The 20,241-nt window shown below is 37.3% G+C and overlaps 1 protein-coding gene across 2 annotated transcripts in view; it reads right to left on the reverse strand.

The window, feature by feature from the left end:
- Window positions 1–333: 333 nt before the first annotated feature.
- LOC136679307 (rhophilin-2-like) overlaps window positions 334–20,241 on the reverse strand; it is a 31,168-nt gene continuing 11,260 nt past the window's right edge. The window contains exons 3-15 of one of the 2 annotated variants that reach the window (XM_066657757.1): window positions 17,457–17,585; window positions 13,656–13,731; window positions 13,052–13,129; window positions 12,464–12,588; window positions 11,826–11,992; window positions 10,261–10,448; window positions 9,228–9,384; window positions 8,197–8,316; window positions 7,032–7,226; window positions 6,618–6,664; window positions 4,215–4,361; window positions 3,225–3,383; window positions 334–2,687 (exon numbers count right to left, since the gene is read on the reverse strand). In XM_066657757.1, the coding sequence (XP_066513854.1) occupies window positions 2,430–2,687; window positions 3,225–3,383; window positions 4,215–4,361; window positions 6,618–6,664; window positions 7,032–7,226; window positions 8,197–8,316; window positions 9,228–9,384; window positions 10,261–10,448; window positions 11,826–11,992; window positions 12,464–12,588; window positions 13,052–13,129; window positions 13,656–13,731; window positions 17,457–17,585 (1,846 nt within the window). In that variant the 3' untranslated portion in view covers window positions 334–2,429. Of the gene's footprint in view, window positions 2,688–3,224; window positions 3,384–4,214; window positions 4,362–6,587; window positions 6,665–7,031; window positions 7,227–8,196; window positions 8,317–9,227; window positions 9,385–10,260; window positions 10,449–11,825; window positions 11,993–12,463; window positions 12,589–13,051; window positions 13,130–13,655; window positions 13,732–17,456; window positions 17,586–20,241 lie in introns of both variants that reach the window. The other variant, XM_066657756.1, reaches the window with a different exon arrangement.

A 20,241-nucleotide genomic window follows, 5' to 3' on the forward strand; every position in this document is an offset into this window, starting at 1 on the left:
CCTAGATATATCACTGACTGAAAATATGAACAGTAACCTGACCAGCTTGTATAAGTGGAATATTTAATGTTTAAAAAAAAATTCTTATTACTCCATAGAATGTTCTGAGCACAAACCTTACATTCTTGAAATTAAGTAGTATACAATTGGTTCCAACACACCAAACAAATAAGTAGATGAGCCTTCTGAATTAATTTTGAAGGGAAAAATAAGTTGTTGAATAAGCTGGTAAATTCACCAATGACATCACTCTATTCATAATATTCCCAATACTATAAAGAGCCAAACACGTATGAAAAGAAAACCAACTCAGCAAGATAAAATATCACCCCAATATTTATTTAACTTCAGGTTTACATGTATACAACAGGAGACAAATGTCTGTCAAATAAAACATCGCCAAATTCCACTGTGAAGACAGTAGAGTGCAGAGAGCAAAGCAAGCATAAGGGCAAAGGGAACAGAAAGAGTTAAGTCACAGAGTAGTGTGACCAGGTTAAAAGACAGACATTTCGTACCAAAACCTCATAGATACAGTAACATTATGAAAAGTTGCCCTTAGCTGCTGTTCTAAATTGTCAAGGATACATTAATACCTAACCCAGAAAATAAAACTTAAATATGTTCTTTCAAAATATTGTGCTATATTAAAAATGTTTAAAATAAGCCATAACTAATTTGCACATTTGACCTAACTACATGCTAGGATTTCTCAATCTTGTTAAACACTACACTCATTTCCTTTAAGCTCACTTAGTGTCAACAGACGATTTTACAGACTCCTACTCCAGTGAAGACACATGAAAGAATGACATTCATTATACGCAAAACATTTACAAGCAAAAGGAGCTTGTTTTGCGAACAGCAGGCTTGTATTTTCTGTTCCCAAAGAGAGTGAAGCTCCTTAAAGAGACCACTGAAGAGACATAAAATGATAAAACACTAAAAGAGCAGAAGGAAGAATACAAATACTTAGTTATACACATATAAAAGTCTATTTTACTTAGTTTAAAAGAAGCAGTAGAGAGAGAGAAAGTGATCACCTGCTCATGTGTGGCATCTAATACATACTCAACAACATGTACACCTAGCCACAGTTGGACCACACCACCACTAAATACATTAAAATACCTGCAATTAATACATATTTATATTTATAAGGTTTTTCTCTTTGTGCATTCATTTATTTGATTATCAAACATGTATAAGAATCTACCTAGTAGACGGTCATATACATCCAACACTTTAAATAGTGTTAGTAAATACATAAAAATAGAAACAAGTAGGAAAAATAGAAAATGACGCACTTTCTTCAAGCTTGAGTTTGGTGTTGTATTTAACCCAGGCACCACCGGAGATTATTTCCCTTCCATAAGCATACATTTATCAGTTAGATGTAAATGCATCTCAAAATAGTAACCAGCAAGTTTGACAGACTATAAACTCATTAGACAAACGCACACTCTCACAATACACCTTTCACACCACAGTCGCCATATCTCAGAACATCATCCACACAGCACAGCTCTTTCAGAACATAACGTCCCTACTGATACTGCACCTAGTTCCTGAACTCCCGCTGAACAGAAGCTGATAAGAAGCTTGCAACAGGGAGAGAAAAGTCCTGCAGTGTGAAGGCAACTTTAGTGGACTTCATTGACCTGTCCTCCAATTCCTAGAGGACCAGAACTAAAGAGAAAATGTTCCATTTGGCAGCGGGGCCCTGCGAGCAAATGCCACAGGCGACTGACGACAGTAGGACGAATCTATTTCAAGACTAACAACTACAGAGTGCAGGCAAAGGACAGGAGCACAGGACAGCAGCGAAAAGAAACTCTGGCAATACCCCAGAAGGACTTTTACGTAACAGCTGAAAAACAACTATCAAGAAACTATAAAGAAAACAACTTCACCACACAATCATCTCTGACATTTCCATATAAAAATACAACAAGAGAATGTAAAGAACTATGTACAGCAGCATCAGTTTTGTCATTTGATTGATAAAACCACAGTGTCCTTTAGATTTCCTTTTAGATTTGGTAAGAGTATATTCATCAACATAAGCATAAATCATATGCCTGTAAATGCTAAAGGTTTCCTCCCATATATGGCACAGTTTGACAGAGATATACAACATATACTTGACTGAAATTCCTCACAATCCATAGAAAGTAAATCCTATTTTGTAACACTTGGGGTTAACTGTAGAGTTAAGACTAATGCAAATCACCCTCAGGCCTATAAAAGTTTCCTCAGCTGATATGAACAAAGATACATGGCGTGGACATTCTTTAAAAGTCTCTGCAATGACTCAATGTCCTTTTCTTTTTGTTTTGATGAATCTACTTCCTCCTTAGTCCAGCAGTGTGTGCAGATCACCCCATCAGTGTGGATGTGACATCTGTTCAGTCGTCTTTGAGTAGTGTTCAGTAGAGGGCACTGTCATGGTAGGAGCTGGGGAAGGTGGGGCAGGGTCTGTGTAGGGGCAGTGCCCCACTGTAGTCCGCAGTGGGCAAGCTGAGGGTGCTGGCACTCTTGTGCTTGTTCTTGAGGCCCCAGCTTAGGAAAGATGTCTTCTTGGTCACTTTGCGTGCCTTTGGGTTCTTATCATCATCATCAAAAGCCAAACAGATCATGGAGTAGGTCTTTGGGAGGCCACCGGAGTACGTGGCACTTTTCGCTGGCTGTGTTGAGAGACAGAGAGAATAAAGATTATTAACTCTTAGATTAGTTGTAGTTAGCAGAGCAAGAAACAAATGCACTGTGTGGTTCAGTTTTTATTACTTCTCATTAGCATTAAGTGGCATTTCCAATTTTACAACTTTTTTGAGCAGAAAATATTGATAATGCAAACTCATAGTTTTCAATCATGCGTGACTAATTTCACACTCAAAATAGATTTAGATAAACTAGAAGTGACAGATATACTCTTAGGTAAAGCAATGTTCTAAGTAAAATGTATTTTTTTTATTGTAGGATATAAGCAAACAAAAGTCAATTGACTTTAAAGGGCTTTTAAAAACATTGATTAATTACATAAGTCTTTTGCCTATAAGGTTATATAGTGAATATCAGCAATAAACATAAGCAAACATAATAAAACACATGCAAATACACAAAAGTAATCACCACATTCAGTTTTGTATGGGATTACCAAGAGAAAATAAAACTGAACTCAAGCTGAGGAGGGTTTTAGGATGTTTAAAAAAAGAGAGAGTTACCATCGGCTGGCTACTGCTGTCCATCATGCTGACCACTTTAATGTTAATGCCTTCCTCATCCACGTCTTTTAGCATTTTCATGACGTCACTCACTCCCATCCATTTACAGTCTGTATCACCTATAGCAATCAGGTAATCACCCTCTTTCAATCCATCTTCCTGGAAGAAGAATGATAACGAGTACAAAAGGGAGAACGAGAAAGACAAAAAAGAAATGGTCAGGATGACATATGGTAAATCATGCCTCGTGAAAGAGACTGTTTTTTTTCTTTTAAACCACACAGCAAATATTTATAAAGGGCTTATCAGGGGAAGAACAGACACACATCCTAATAGAACATGAAATATAACCTGCTGTTACACTGTAGTGTCACTTCCTAAAAGGACTGACTGATATGATCGAACAAAAGAGGGCACTCATCTATTTCTGACCAAGCAGGCAGCTGCTCTAGACAACTAACCAGCTTTTATAGAACTGAAGCCAGAAACAGGTGCGCATGTCTGAGAAAGTGGTCAGACAGAGGGAGAAAAAGAAAGATCATCTTGCTTCTTTCCCTGTGGGAACCAAACACAAAGCTAATCCAGTACCCAACTATTTATACCACAGAGACAGAAATGGAGAGAAAGAGACAGCAAGAAAGAGAAGGAGAGGGAGAGAGAGCTTAGATCACAGAGGGAGTGGTAAGGTATAATTATAGATTGTCCGCAGTGAGAGGCCGTCTGGGCGATGTTATGTAATCTCACTAATCTGTCTGTCCCCTCTCATTAAGCCTGCTCACCGTTACAAAACTATTAATGAGATGAGAAGGAAAGACTGAGAGTGACAGACAGAGAAACAGTGTGTACTGCAGAAAGAATTTGAGCTGCTTCATTAAATGAAGCTTAAAAAAGGTCCACTGAAGTATGTGTTGGTGGAAAATAACACATTCCTGTTACACAAAATACTGTGTAGGGTTAAACGCTTTTCAATCGGCGTATGTGTGTACTCACAGCTGCATGACAAAGGGGGTCCAGTGACTGGATTTGAACAGGTCCCTCTCCTTTCAGAGTGAAGCCCAGGTCTCTGTCCTCAACCCTCAGTCGGACAGTGCGTGGTGCTGTCCACCTCTGCTTTGCTGAGAACACTGACAACGGACCCTGCAACACAAAAACACCATAATTACTACTGATGCAATATTAGAGCATTAGTGTTCTGCTCAACACAATCAATAAAACAATCATTCTTGCTGCAACAATTTCAAATAATAATACACTTATTAAAGTTTATAAATGGTGTAAAAGTGTTTATGATACGGTTATTAATTATCATTTTTAAAACAGAGAAACTCTTTTGTGTCTAACATTAAAACGTCAAGGTAAATAATAAAGCTAAGACCATTAAATGTAAATTTACTCATTCCATATGATATGGTACACCACATTATCATCAATCTGTAAAAGACATTTTATCGATAGTTAATTTATTAAACTAGATGGTTAATTAGATGGTTAATCTAACGAACAAATATGTGCTGAAGCCAACAGGCTTAACGTTGTCTGATGGAGAAGACAAAGTAAGGTCAACATTCTGCAAAACCTAAGGTTTAAGAGTGGACATGATAAGTATTTGGCAAATAACCAGTCACTGTTACACTTCCTATCTGTGTTACAAATGATAATTAATGACTTTTAATATATTTATAACCTAAATATTAAACATTAAAAAACAGATTATAAACTATTTATAAACATTTAGAAGTTTGGTCTAATTCCAAAATGTAACAATGTAACTTCAAAACAAAATTATATATCTGCCCTTTCAGATTTGACAATTCAAAATTGATCTTATATTTCGCATGCATCCCCTGGAAAAATATAGTTCTACTTGATTGAAACAAGACCTCTTCATAAACAATATGTATCATGGTACCTTACGCTCTCTGAAATTTACCAGAAGGTGGAGCAGAAAAGCCAGAGAAACAAGTAAAAAAAACTGTGAAAACACTAATATATATATCATCATCAATATATCGTCTATATATCATCATCTAATGGCACACAATGACCATAGGTTTGGGGTGGGGTCTGTCAGAAGCTTCTTTACAAAAAAAAGTCATAGGAGAATGGTGCCAGAAATATTGCAAGAGATTATTAGAGCATTTTTCTCCATGAACCACAGGCAAAACCCAGGGTAATTACACTGAGATATCAGTTTAAGTATGCTCATGTTTCTTGATAATTGCATTTGGTATGGTTTAGCTTAAAATGTTTATTGTTAGAACGGCTAAATCATATTGTCCATCCCTAGCCTGCTCTACGCAATTTAGATTTCCCTGTTAGAGCACCCACACTGAAATGGTACATTAGGTTAGGGGTGCTGAACTGGGAACTCTTATAATATGTTAATTTGTTCCAGGAGCTGCCTGGGAAATGTTCACTGCATCCAACAGAGGCACAGTTCAGCTGGTAAAGTGCTTTTTTTTCACACCTTCTCAAACCAACCATTCTGCAACCATTCTACAGGGCTTTTTTAAAGGAATTTTGGTAATTCAAGCCACAGGGTGTTGCCAACTGTCATTTTCTTTACCACCAAATACTCAGTTAGGCTAGAGAAAAAAAAAAGAGAGAGAAACAAAGACAGCAGCCACCAATTCCAAGGACAAAAGTTCTTAGACTGCTGAACAACCACACATAATATAACCTAACTTGTTACTTGTCACAATTTTACATGTTTTGTGAAGGTCCCACTGCTTTTTTATTTTTTTACTGTAATTGACACACTCAAATTACACTTCTGGAATTCCAAAGCAAACCAAAGACCAAGAAGTGTATGATCACTACTGAACTGAAATTCAAGAAAATACTATTACAGTAAATAGCAACAGACCAACCTGTTTGCCTGCCTACTGCAGTGTCAAGGTGTGTCTGGTAGTTGTGTGTACAAAACCACACGTCAGAATATTCAGACACAGAAGTAACTCGGGAGCATTTGTTTTCTTTATTAATCTGAAATGTAGATGCATGCGCTCTTACTGCTGTGGTAAATGAGAAGGTTAATTTAAAAATTGTGCAGGTCGAATGGAGAAACAGCATTTCACCTTTGTTATTTATGTTAGTACAGCCAAAGTGGCTTCAAACTGTACAAACAAACTCAAACTCTTTTTAGACTTCCAAAGTCTGACACTCAGCCTTGTGGCAATATGAGTCTGTATGAACAGTGTGAAAAAGGTTTTGCTATAGTCTATTCAACACAGCCCACAAGCTCGTGGAGTAAATGTTATGTGTTACAAATCTTTGAAGAGCCTTGCAATGCTGTGAATAGACCCCATGAATGATGTAAAAACAGGGAAAATGTTAGGGGAAAAAAATTAGTAGCCCACATACCAGTCTGTGGAATATGTCTTTGACTTTCACCTTAAGCATGGCAGGGATGTCCATTTCAGCTTTCTGCTCAGTTTTAGCTGACCATGGGGAAAAAAAAATAGTTATGTTTCCATTATACACAATATTGCTATATTTGTCATCAGCTTAGATAAAAAGTGTACAGTTTGTGCACTTGTTGTATGATCATTAAAAAATAAGTTTTTACAATATACATTCTAAGCTGGGCTCCCATTACTACCTCAAAGGACACCTAAAACATGAACCCTTAGGAGTTAATGCTCAAGTTATAATAGACATGACTTGTGAGTATCTTATATTGACAAAGTAGATAGTAATGTGTATCTGACTGCAAAATTACGATATGAGATCCTGCACAATATTTGTTATATAGTCCTGTAAGAATTGTGTCCCCTACTGACTGTTTCTTTCGGCATTGTAACTCACAGATGATGTCAGGTGCCTCCAGGTAGTCTGTGAACTCATCTTCCTTATCGTTCTGCTCAAATTTGGCGAGTGACCGCTTGCGGCTGGCCTCCAGGATGCTGTTGAGCATGTCCAGCTTATAAAGGTGACGGCAGAGCCCCTGGATGCGCAGCGCCTCCTCCTGACCAATTACTGTACGCTGCAGGTGAGCCTTTCCTGTGAGGGTGGAACAAGACAAGGCAAGAGAAAGTTCAATATTAATGTCTTATAAGAAGGATCACCCTACTTTTAGCCTACTTTTAAACTAAGCCAGGACATATTTAGTGTCAGAGGTCTGGTTCTTAAGTTTACACTTCGGTCACAAGGCTAAAAAGGCTAATAATTAATGACTGTGTATATCTGTCTGTTTTCATTCATTCAGCACCTGTAATCGCTACATTCTGTTTAGGTCATGGTGGGTCTAAAACTTACACAGAATCACTGAGCCCAAGGCAGGAGACGCACATAAAAAGGGCACCAATCTATCACAGGGCATTACACACTCACACACGTACACCTGTGAACAGCTGCCGTCTGATTTTCATAATGCAAATGCAATGCCTAAATGATCACACACTTGACACCAACATTGTTGCTAAACATGTCACACTCTCCTTTAATGCAAGAGTACATAGTACATTGCTGTTAATCCACAAGAGTACATATAGAGTAACTAGATGTCTGCTTTTTGGAATTTCTAAATCGCCAAAAATGTCTGGGATTTTGGTGCCTACAAACTTTTCCCTGCCCCATTTCTTGCCTAAATCCTTCATTTAAGTATTTACTTTGAAGACATTATTGAGCAGAAGGCGTGAGAGTGTTGAAGTGGTCCGAGATTTGAGAGCTGAATTGGGACACACTCGCGCAGCTTCAGGACTGTAGGCCTACATTTTATAGTTTGTTATTATTGTATAAGTTGAAAGGAAAGGAATATTATCTGTCCATAAAGGCATGTGTTTGTATGCCCCAAGTGTCCTCTTTTTTGGAAACCAAAATATGGTCACCCTAGTACATAGCATACTTTAAACAGCAGATGCCACCCCATAAGGTGTACTTGTGTGTTTTTTTTTGTATTTTTGTCCATTTTAGAGAAATGTTACATTTCTATTGCATATAAAATAAAATAAGTAGAAATGTAGTCTCTCACCTATGCGACGTCTCTCCTCCTTCTTCCGCAGGATGTCAAGAGGTGAATGCCCATCTGGCATTGTGTCATAAAGTTGAGACAAAGCTTTCTCCTGCTTATCCTCATCATCACTAGGGTTTACTGCAAACACACACACACCCCACAATGATACCTCAGCTTTAAAATATAGCAAGTAATAGCCTAAATACCTTGGCAACAGGTTTTGATTGTAAACATGCTATGCCATTTAAATAAAAAAAAATAAATAAAGAAGGGAAAAATAAATAAAGAATTTCACACTGTTACAGGCAAAAAAAATCAGACTGACTGTAAAAAGGTTTTAGAGATTATTTCAATTTGTATACATTTTCATTTGTATTTATCTCCATTCTATAATATTCTGTTATTCTCAGGTGTTTGCCAGCTGATACACCAAATGTTAAAGTGCAAGACAAGCCTGAGACTATCATTTTTTACACTTCCTAAAAGAGGGAAGATAACGATGCTGTAAAAATGCCTCTCAGCACAGATCTAGTTTTAAACAGAGGTCTGTTTCATGTTGAAGTCACGTCACTAAAAGCATCCACAGGGATCTGTGCTTTATCAGCAGCTCTGGGAGGCTGTTGTTCCTGGCACTGAGAGGCAACTGATAAAGTTTCTACCCTCTGTAGATTCAACATTTAGCCTAGAGCCAAAACCAGCCCCTAGTGGGTTTAAACAACAATAAAAAAAGAATATTGCATAAACCCATTAACTCTCCTCTCACCTCTCTTTTTGCTTCCTTCTCTTTCTTTTACTTTCTTTCCTTCCTACTGCTTTCCTTCTCCCTTGTCTCATTAAAATCTCAGCTTGGTCTCATTAAAATCTTTCTGAATCAAAAGCAACCCTGATAAACTCTTCTTTCTCCAGGTTACCATACCCAAACATCATAGAGAGCTGAATATTAAAATTCTACACCATTTAAAACCTTTAAAAGGCTGTACTTTCACCTAATCAACAGAGGCTAACAGGTAACTCTTGTATTATAAATTGCCAATAGATAATTTACTTACACTCATGGTCCAATAGGGCGGTGGAGACGAAGTAATGAGCCAAAGATCGATAATGATGTGTCTTCACTTGTGCCATTGTGGACCAGAAAAAGGGAACATTGTCTTTAATAGGAGTCTGGATCATTGACTGATGTACCTGGTCATACACTTCGGCAACCTTTGACAGGAAACAGCAGAGGTGTGAATGACAGTGTTAAACATTTTGACCCTGTACACATCAAACATGAAAAATATAAACCAGGGTCTTAGAAACAACATGAATATTGTCCACGTCAAATGTCTTGGGTAAAATATAGGCCTGTCCTAAATGGTCAAAATTGTAACCTGCTCCAACAAGTGTTTTACTTTTGAAGGCTGTCACAATAATTGTATAACATATGTGATATGTATTTGTTGTTTGTTTGTTTTGTTTTGAAACTACATGCAAAGCATTGCAAAGACTTCGAAAACTTTATTAAAACTGGGGGAAATCATTCTTGATATAATGCCTAAACCTTTAAAATATGCATTATCATCAGCCAAACTGTCAAACAATCACTGCCAACTCACGAATAATGTCAGTTTTAACTATCTTTTATTTAAAATCAAGCAATTTTGTCATTCTCTGTTTTTTATATGGAGAAATCTAGACATTGACCTTGTTAAGACAGGCAACTCAAATCTGATTTTTTGGCTTTTCATCTGATTAAATGCAATTTTTTTACATTCAGATTCATGTGTATGCCGTTTCAAATCCGTTTCAAATTCAAGTCAAACCATTGAATATGCAACTCAGCTTGACCAGTCAGGTCATATTCCATGTTGTTTTTTACTGTCATTTGTGGTGCAGCACTTATTGCTGTCCCACCTTCAGCATTCTCTTGCCTGTGGCTTAGCTAGCAAACCCACTAACTGTCTGACCGTACAAACTACATTTGGTCCCTAGTAGTGAGCAATGTGCACACCAAGTCCAAAAGATTTTAGACATAGGAAACTTAGTGGACATAGGAAATTTAGTGTACCCTGCAGTGTAATCAAAGCTTTCGAGAATTACCTTGGCAGCCTCCTGTGCCATTTTGATCAGGCTGAAGAATTCGTTGCGGATCCCTGGCAGAGCAAGTTTTTCAAAGAGACACTCCTGAGCCTGTGCCAGCATCAGCTTTATTAGCATGCTCAACATGGCCGGGCTCATGTCATAGCTAGGAGTGTGTGTGAATGTCTCTTTCAGGTGGTGGAGGACACCTACAGAAGAAACACACACACAATACAGGGTTAGTTTTTAAATATTATAATTCTATCATTTTATTGTTAAATACCCAAATCTGCCCACACATTTTCCATGGGTTTTTTCATAAGCAAACTCTTTATATTGTAATGCACCTTCCTACAAACCTGAAAACATTCTCATCATCTCCAAGACAAGTTATAGTTGCCTTTTATAAATGATCCTGCTTTCTAAAAATTCTAACATAGTTCTGTATATAGCCCCAAGTATTTAGCCTACAGCACAATTCAGCTACTAAAAAAAGAAATATAACCGTTGCTTAGGCTTGGGAAGCATCTGAGGTTTTCGTAAGGTGGAATTCAGAGTGAAAGAGAGATAAGATAAGACTTGCTAAGCTCCAGAGACAGACAGTATGTCTATCATTTACTTGTCATGGCTCCCTTTAACAAGTGCCAATGTGACAAGTTGGAAACCAGCCATATATGGTATTTCCTTCCAGAAAGCACAAAAGAAGAGCTCTGTGCAGCTGTGGACGATGAAAAGAGGTCTAGGAATGTTTGTTTTGGTAGCGCTGCAGCTAAAATTCCTTTTTACATGACTAGAAATGCTTCATTTTACAAGGGCAGCATATAGATGAAAAACAACAAGATTTTTCTTTCTTTTTTTTTTTATAATCACCAGTGAGACACACCCTCTCCTCTTCTCACCAACACAGACTCAGTGATTACACCTTGGTAACCAAAATTCCCCTATGGCAGCTTTCTGAGTCAGAGAGCAAACCAAGGTGTAGCACACTAACATAAGCTACAGCAAGGCTCAAATCAAACTGCAATATAAAAGATACAAGATTCACAGTGCCATTATCCTGAAAATGTCACAACTACTGCCTGCAAATATACATAATTTTTGGCTCTACCTCGCAGACACTATTACACTTACTGAAGGCCAAGAAACTAGTGCAGTTTCTTCAGTGCTGAGCCTGATCAATATGATCTTGAAAAGATATAAAAATATTACCTAGCGATCTTCAAATAGAAAATATAAATGTGAGAAATTCGAACTAAATAAAATTGTATTTATAAATAACGTGAAATTTTTTGTCATTGCACAATGTACAACGGTCTTCCGCATTTAACCCATCTGTGGCAGTGAACACACCCACCACTGGGGGTTCAGTGCCGTGTTCAAGGGCACTTCAGTCGTGGATGTTCCCACTGGTCTTGGGGATGGAACATATAATATATACATAATATATATTAAGCATAAATGGGCAGCATTATAGGAAGATGACAGTATGGCAATACATTGTGTATTGTATCGTTTGCTGATGACTTGTATGTGTACTGTATGTAGGCACAACTACTCAAATAATCAGCAAGCCCGCTAAGACTAACCTGCTGATCTCTGAAAGGCTGTAATGGCATCATTGAGGCCAGTGCGCGTCTGTCTGTCACTGCGTGTGCCGATCTGACTGTAGAGAGCTGCCATATTGAAGAGGACACTGGCTTTTTCCAGAGACATGTTCTGCTGGCACACAGGCACGCCAGTGAAAGAGTCGTACCTGCATGACACAAGAAAGTATGATTGAGAATCAGAATTTTGTGAAGTGGGTTATATGCAGGTTTACAGAGATCACATTTCTAAGAAATGATACTTGTCAGACGTGTTGAGTTCTTCTGTGCATGACATGTTTACAGATGATACTAATGCCTACATTTTTATTGAAGTAGCACTATAATAGGGTTTACTCTGAATCCTATAAGAAACAGTAAGAAGAACTCTGAGAAAAGTTTTACGTTAGGCGACTTAACCTTTACATAATTACACCTGTTTTGGACAGCTATGTTTTGTATGTGGGTATGACCCATATTATGAATAAAAAATAAATAAATAAAAAAAAACATTTGCGTGCATACTTAATAACATTCTAGTAAATTATAATAGATTCTAAAATTCCAAAACCAATACTAAACTGCTACGTTCACACATTAATGTATTCAGCTTGTTAACATAAAAGTATTCGGAATTATACCATGTGAAGAAAATGCCCATCTGCCGGTTGGGGGTGAAGAAGCGGCTCTCCAGAAAGCACAGCTGACAGAAGTAGTTTGCAAGTAGTTCGACCCCTGCATCACTTCGGCTGGGTGTTCTGCATGCCTGATCACAAGAGAAAAATGTATGTAATTTTTTTTTTTTTAAACCCACACACAAATTTAGCACATCAGTGCTATCATCATTTATTGTACATTATATATAGGATTCCACATAAAATAACAGCGAAATATGTCTTAATGAGATTCTGCAGCCTCTATGGAAAACATTTGTCCCAAAGAGTACAGCAAGCTAGTACCCAGAACCCACAGGATCATATTTTATTACACATTTCTATTATCTAGAATAACTCAACTAGTTTGCATCATAGTTTATGTAGTTACTATATAATAAAGTACCGATATTCAACCAAACAAGTAAACCCCTAATGTGAAGAGTTGTTATAATTATAAAACTGCTTATGCAGGTACTTCATGTAAGCCTGAGCTTACAATGCAGCTCACCTACTAATTACTATGGTAGAGAAAAACTGATGGTACAATACACTGCACACAGACTGTGCTTTTACCTTTCTGAGGTCCATTAGATCATCAATCTCCTCCTGATAGTTAGTGCCATCCTCACTATAATGCTCGAGAATAAAATCCTGACAAAATACATCACAGCATACATTTTAAAACATTGTACATTCCCACACACACACACACACACACACACACACACACTTTGAAATGTGTGACTGTTGATTTCAACACCCCTGAGCTTTCAGAACCACCTGTATGTCCCAATAGCACAAAGACATAGGCCATCACCAGGAGTGCACATTCATTTATTACTGTTATTACTGACAGTACAAATGACAGGTTAGAAAGTAGGCCAAACGTCTCTAACCATCTCCCTTCACTGCTATAGCAAAATAAAAAAAAAAACCAACCCAACAAGCATGCTAACCTGACGGGTGTCAAATATTCATGTATGCTTTCAGCACAGCAAATAAAAATTTACCAATGCATTCCAAGAGCTGACCTACTTTTCATTATGAATATGTGTAAATGAAACATGGCCTTGCAGTGTGTTTCAGAATATCCCAATGAAGAAAAAAATAGGAACAGGAAAACTTGAACGAAAATGGAACAGTGCTTCATTATGCCTTGGGGGGGAAAAAAGCAAACCTTTAAAGGAACAGAGAAGTCCACGTCTTTGGTCTCCTTCAAGCCCAGAGGAATAAGGGGAATGGTGGCTGAACCTCTGTTAAAAGACAACAGAACATAAACATAAGAGCTGAGAATTGACAAGCTGTTAACTTCTCAAACATCAGCCAAAGCTTTAACACAGGCTGCTTTGTGGGCATATTTCCAACATTATTCACCATCCAATTAAACCTAAGTGATATATTGATTAAATGAAAAATTTATATTCGTGTTTATTTATGTTGTCAGCGAAAATGTAGCTGATGCAAAATTTCCTTTAAACAAACTTTAAATGTAACAACATTTTATACTGGTTGGATCGTAATACGTTTTTAAAACCCGTGACCTTTATTTCATCTGTGCTGGAAGCACAAATTAAACACACTGTAAGAAAAACCTCTGATAATGCAGGTGCTGGCTTCACATACAGTGGCACAACATGACACTTGTTAAACATTTACTACAATATTAGCCTCAGCAATACTCAAATTACATAAGCCTATAATATGAAAATGACATTTTTTCTGTTGTATTAATACTCAAATATATCCCTATTTCTAAGAAACAATGTTTTGAAGACATTAAAAAAAAAAACTCATTTACATGTTTACTGTAACATGTGTCATTACACTGGGCAAAAGGACCAAATAGTTAAAAGCATTCAGTGTACACACTTAACTACCTGTATTATTTTTACTGCAATTTCACCACAAAGAAACACCATCATGTAATGAAGGAAATATGACATATACCACTATATGTTCAAAGAATTCATATCATTGCTGAATTCTAACAGCAATAAAGGCCCCGTATAATGTAGTTTGCCTGCCTTATGCTGCATGACATTAACTTATAGCCTAACTTTTCACAGTGCAATAATGGTGAATGTACAAACTGCTGTTTAGCTTTATGAAACCAAGTCTATGCTTTAAAGTCTATTGAAATAATAGATAATGCACCTATGTTTGAGAGAACATTTGTTTCCTCTATTGTTGCACCAATACGGATACAGTATCGGTATGGGCACTGATACTGGCACTTAAACACAGTATCGTGTTGCTATAGAGAGCACAGATACTCACTATTCCCTACATGTATTACACAGGGTACTATTTGGGACACACCCCATGAAGCAGACACGGCCGCATGTGCGGCGCTAGATGCAGATTGAATTAAATTAAGATTTAAATCTAAGGCATGCCAAAATACATTGTGACTTCCTTCATTGAAGCAACCACAAAGAAGCATGCTAATACAGGTCAGCAGGAGACGTGACAAATATCTTCATAATATTAGTAAGATTAGGATTTCCTTCTTGTACTTGTTACCGCATTGTGGAAATATTTATTTCTTCATAGCGCTGAAACTAGATTTTTTAATGTGCGGTTAACGAACAAGTAAATGTTCCTTTAAGCTTATTTTATATCTTATTAATGATACAGAACATTGCTTTAACAAAATAAAATATGTAAGTATCGCTATCCTATCTAGTAGTTAAGTTACACAGAGTTTGTATCAGTACTCGGTATTGGCAGATAAATGAACATTGAATATCGTTATTGGTATCAGAAGGGAAAAAGTGGTACTGGTGCATCTCTAGTTCCCACATTTGTGCAATATTTTGAATTCCATAGACTACCTCACATAAATTAGTTGAACCTATGTTTATATTTCAATGGGTAAGAAGAGTCTGTGGACTTTCACAGAGATAAATTATTTCACTTTTTTATGCTATTTGCTGTGCTAATAATACAATTCAATATTTTTAAGTCTCTCGGGTAAAGCTAAAGTGAAACGGATTTTTTTTAAAAAATGACAGCAATACAAACAATGCAATCTAAACAAAGCAGAGTGATTAAAACATTCTCAAAGGTATGCCCTGATATGGTTGGAAGGACAGGATATGAAAGGTGATAGTCTGTGATCTGAAACTTTATATGTTCAGAATGTGCAGGTATAGACACTACCCAACCACATATACATAAACACACTGGCTAAGCACAGCAAAGTTCCGTTCCCATGAACGTGAGGCAGCAAAAAGTAAGGGAGGAAGGGATGGAGAGAGAGTGCGAGAGAGAAAGCACAAGAGAGAGAGAGATAAAGAGAAGGGCCGTTTCTCAAGGCAGCATGTGGTGAAAGCTCCAGAGAACCCAAACTAAACTAACATCCCAGTCATCAACCAAAAATATTTACACATATGTGACACAATCAAATCTGAGTGGATTTTGAGATGGACGTTTTCTCTCTTTACAATAATATTATCTGTACTATGACATAATGGTTACAGGTGAATAACCCTCTAAGGGTTCACAATAGGACAGATACTGTAATTAATCATGTACTTCTGAAACTATAAATGCCCTTATTATTTAACTTTAAGTCCAAGCAGCCATTAAGTTGTTCCTTTTTTCAACCTCAGGAAAAGGCAGAAAGCCTATATTCACCATATTGTTATGCAGTATTTGTGTGTTTAAACTTTGTCTTTATTACATTTTCCATCAGGACTATACTTTCAGTTATAGTATGAGATATAGAAGGATATTTTCACACATGTTGGTCATAGTCAGTCTTAGAAGGTTTCATTTTCAGCTTTTCACCATCCAACTAACCTAAACACATCTACAAACGTTAAGATCTGATATTAAAAGGCATGTGTGCACCCATAGACCTTGTGCCTCAACTACTGATATGGTGGAACCTAAATCTAACTACACGCTAAGAAACAAAATAAAAAAAAAACTACAACTAATTTTTAATAAAAATCCACGTAAATAACACTGTTTTTCTAATTATATCTGGACACTCGGTTAAAACACTATGTGTTTTCTCTGCTTTCCAGCATTGTCCTGAAATTTTACCAAACACATACTAACAAAGAACCACTGGTTCTGGGCCTAGAGACTGAAAGGAATTATAATAGTGAATATGCGCATACACAAGCTGATAAAGGACATCAGGTTCTCTAAGAAGGGTTTATGCTAAATAATGGTCATCTGCAACTGCTTTGAGTTGAGAGTGAAGTAAATAATGCATTTTTGATATACACACACTGCAGAGGCTTATTCCACAGACTCTCAAAGACACCCCATCGATGTACACACACACAAGACTGCAAAGGAAAGTGTGTCTCAGCATATTGCCATCTAACCACTAATCATTATTTTTCTTTCAGTTGTCATGGGAGAGGAGGCATTTTGATGAGGAGGAGACCACTTGACAATAGACCGAATGTTTCTCTCTCCACTTACGCTCTCCCTCTGGCTATTTTTCCTTGAAAGTCAAAACTGCAGCCAAGTAAGCAGGTAGAATGCAGTAATAGCTTGAGGACTCTATTTAAATAGCTCTTTCCTGCTAACAAAGAAGTGATTCCCAAATCTTGCATGGCTTTCTTTTAAATGTTAAAATGTGTAATAGCAAGTATGTGACATTTCTATAGTACCATCATTTGCTTCCTCTTCCTTGTGAATCCCACAAACATGGTGGCATTAATGACCACCTGCCAGTCAAACAGGCTGAGAGACACATGACTGCTGCCAGGTCCTGAACCAGTTCAACAAGTCACGAATGGGGGAGGGATCTTTGGTTGTGCATGTGTGAATGTTTGTTCATTCCTCCTCATTAAGTTCATCTAGAGTTTTCCTTAAATACTTGCTAAGTTTACAGTAGGGCATTACTCATACAGAGGCGGGAAGAAGGGAGGATAGCAAGGGGTTTGGAATGTTCTGGCGAAAGCTAGTCATTGTACTGAATAACTCATCAGGGACCTTGTGTTCATATACTTACTGTACATTCTGATAAACTTCCACTGAGCTGTTCAGACCCTCGAGTTGTTCCATAAGAAGCTGCAGGTTGGAGTTCACATAACTCAGCTCCAGTAAAACCATATCTTTTACTTTATTGTTGGATGTGGCTCTGAAAGAAAAAGAGGGAGTAGAGAGGTCAGTAAAGGCTGTTAATGTAGTATAAAATCATTTTTTATTTTGGCCACAAAACTGTCAAACTGCGACCCTGAAATGGATTATGAAAGATTATGATGATGTCCTTAATCTACTAAAAAAAATTACAAATCTATGAAAGCTACTATGAAACTGTCTGAGGCCTCTTAGCCTGATTCATTCTTTTATTCATTATCTGTAACCGCTTATCCAGTTCAGGCTCGCGGTGGGTCCAGACACTACCTGGAATCATTGGGCGCGGCGGGCATACACCCTCGAGGAGGTACCAGTCCTTCAGAGGACAACACACACACACACATTCATTCACATGCAATGAATCTATTATCATTATGGGATAAATGGGAAAACATTTTTTTTTTAGGTTAGCATGAAAATAATTAATTACTGTCAAATATATTTTGTGTCAAATTATTCTTGGTGGCCGGGATTTCCTTAACCATTATAGGAAATTGGCCTGACTCTAAATTTGCATTTTAAAACTTGTGTGCACACAAAGACACAATCTCTCGTGTACCAGTCTAATTTTGTCTGCTTAGGAAAACTCACACTTGTGCATGTCAACTGTCTCAAAGAAAGTGCAGCTCAGCCATTTCAATCAGACACCTGTCACACACACACACACACACACTCTGCAAAGAAACAGATGGACTACAAAGTGCTCTTGTATGGTCAGTAAAGTTGAGGGAACGGACTGTGAGTTGTCGGTGTGTTACATATATATAGCTCAGAGTCTTCCCTCAGACCCCGACTGAAGAAAATTTATATCTGTCATTTCTTATTTTCCATGCCAAACCCATGTAATAAAAAACGCTTCTACCCTTCTCTCTGTAAACAAAAAGGCAGATGTGATCTTACAAATGGCTATTTAAAGTAAGATTCTGAGAATGCAGTACATTTCAGCAGCTAACATAAACACAGCAAACTAATTCTGAGCTGTTTCTGGTGTCACTGATTTCACATGCTGATTAGATGGAGACCCATGGTATTTTGGTAAAAATTTTATACTGTCGTGATGATGCCTGAACACGTTTATGTATGTGGTAATTTCACTCAGTGACCTACAATTTGGACTGGACAAGTGGCTAATCTTAAATGTGGAGAGTCAATGAATGTGTGAGGCAGTACAGCCCAGTTTAAAACACAATGGCACAGGACATTGCAAAGGAAGTTTGAAGATATAGGCTATGAGAGAATAGATTTCAGCTATCATGCTCCATTTTGCAGTTTCATTTCACCTTCCATTTCACAAAGGTTACATGAGAGAACGGCTTCTGCTACAACACACTACTTCAGTACAGTGAGTTAGTTAAGTATAATAGCCAAGCATCATATGAATATTCTGAAATTGTCTGGCATTCAAAAAACATATAATTAAACATCAGTTGGTAATATCCGTCAAACATAAAAATCAATGAAATGTCACTTCCTCATTCCTAATATTGAACCACGGTCTGAAAGTGACTTGATGATTATAGCAAACCCTAAAATGGTTCTGAAACTGACCTGAACCTAAGAGACAGACTTTGAAAAATGACTGACAACGAAGGTGTAACACACGTCAAATATTACAGTCGACTTGGAAATTCATCATCAGTTTTTAGCAAACAGGCTTCCAAGAAAATGCTTGTGAATCAGTTTTTTTGTCTCAGTGAACGTCTGACGCTTCTCTGTAAACAAGACAATAAGGGCATTCATCAGCTACTCTTCCTCAACCCCCACCTTCAGATTTAGCTTATGGTGGTCTGTTTGCTTTAGATAAGCTCTTGTCTGCAACCAGTTCCCAGGTTGCTGACAGTGATCTGAACGTGTTTTTTTTTCCAGTGGAATTAGTTATTCTTAATTGCTTTAGGCTGTTATTAGTAAAAGTGTTAGGGGGCCTTCACTCTCAAGTGGATGTTGGAGAATATAATCTTATAAAATATAAACATACATAATTCATCATGTTCAATAAAAGATGAGGTTGGAGTATGCTCTCATTTTTTACAAATCGTAATTAATCTTGTAAAAATCTGCCCATAACACTATTATTGTACTATTTGTGGTTGTGGAGGCTGTTGACACTGTTTCTGAGATCTGTGATTTCTCTGAGACCCAAAGCTGCATTGTGACACTGCAGCGTGAAGGTGTCCTAACATGCACAGTGTAACACAGGCTGATGTTTGGGATGCATGATATCTACCTGCACTGAGTGTGCTCAACAGCTGCATTTCTAGAAAAATTATCTTCTATGTCAAGCAAAATACATGGGGTATAATGTAAGATAATGCATCATACAGAAACCTTAAAACTGACCACAGGACTACATACAGATATGCCTTTCTAGGAGAATATAGAATAGATAAAAACACTCGTAAAACAGTTTATAGAATAATATATGGCATTACGGACTAAGACAGCTATTAATCACTGTACAATCATTCAGTACATATATTTACTACACACTGGTTGTTTGTGTGTATATGCAGAGGTATTGGGGCAAAAACGTTGTTTCTAAGAAAAAATGAAAAATACTGTCGCTGTCCAATGAAAAACCATTTACCTCCATTTTGGTCAATTTTTTGTTCTCTACATTATTCATAACTCATGATGAACAGACCAAGTGAAATGCTCCA

This window comes from Hoplias malabaricus, chromosome Y, assembly GCF_029633855.1.
Source record: "Hoplias malabaricus isolate fHopMal1 chromosome Y, fHopMal1.hap1, whole genome shotgun sequence".
NCBI classification, from domain to species: domain Eukaryota; kingdom Metazoa; phylum Chordata; class Actinopteri; order Characiformes; family Erythrinidae; genus Hoplias; species Hoplias malabaricus.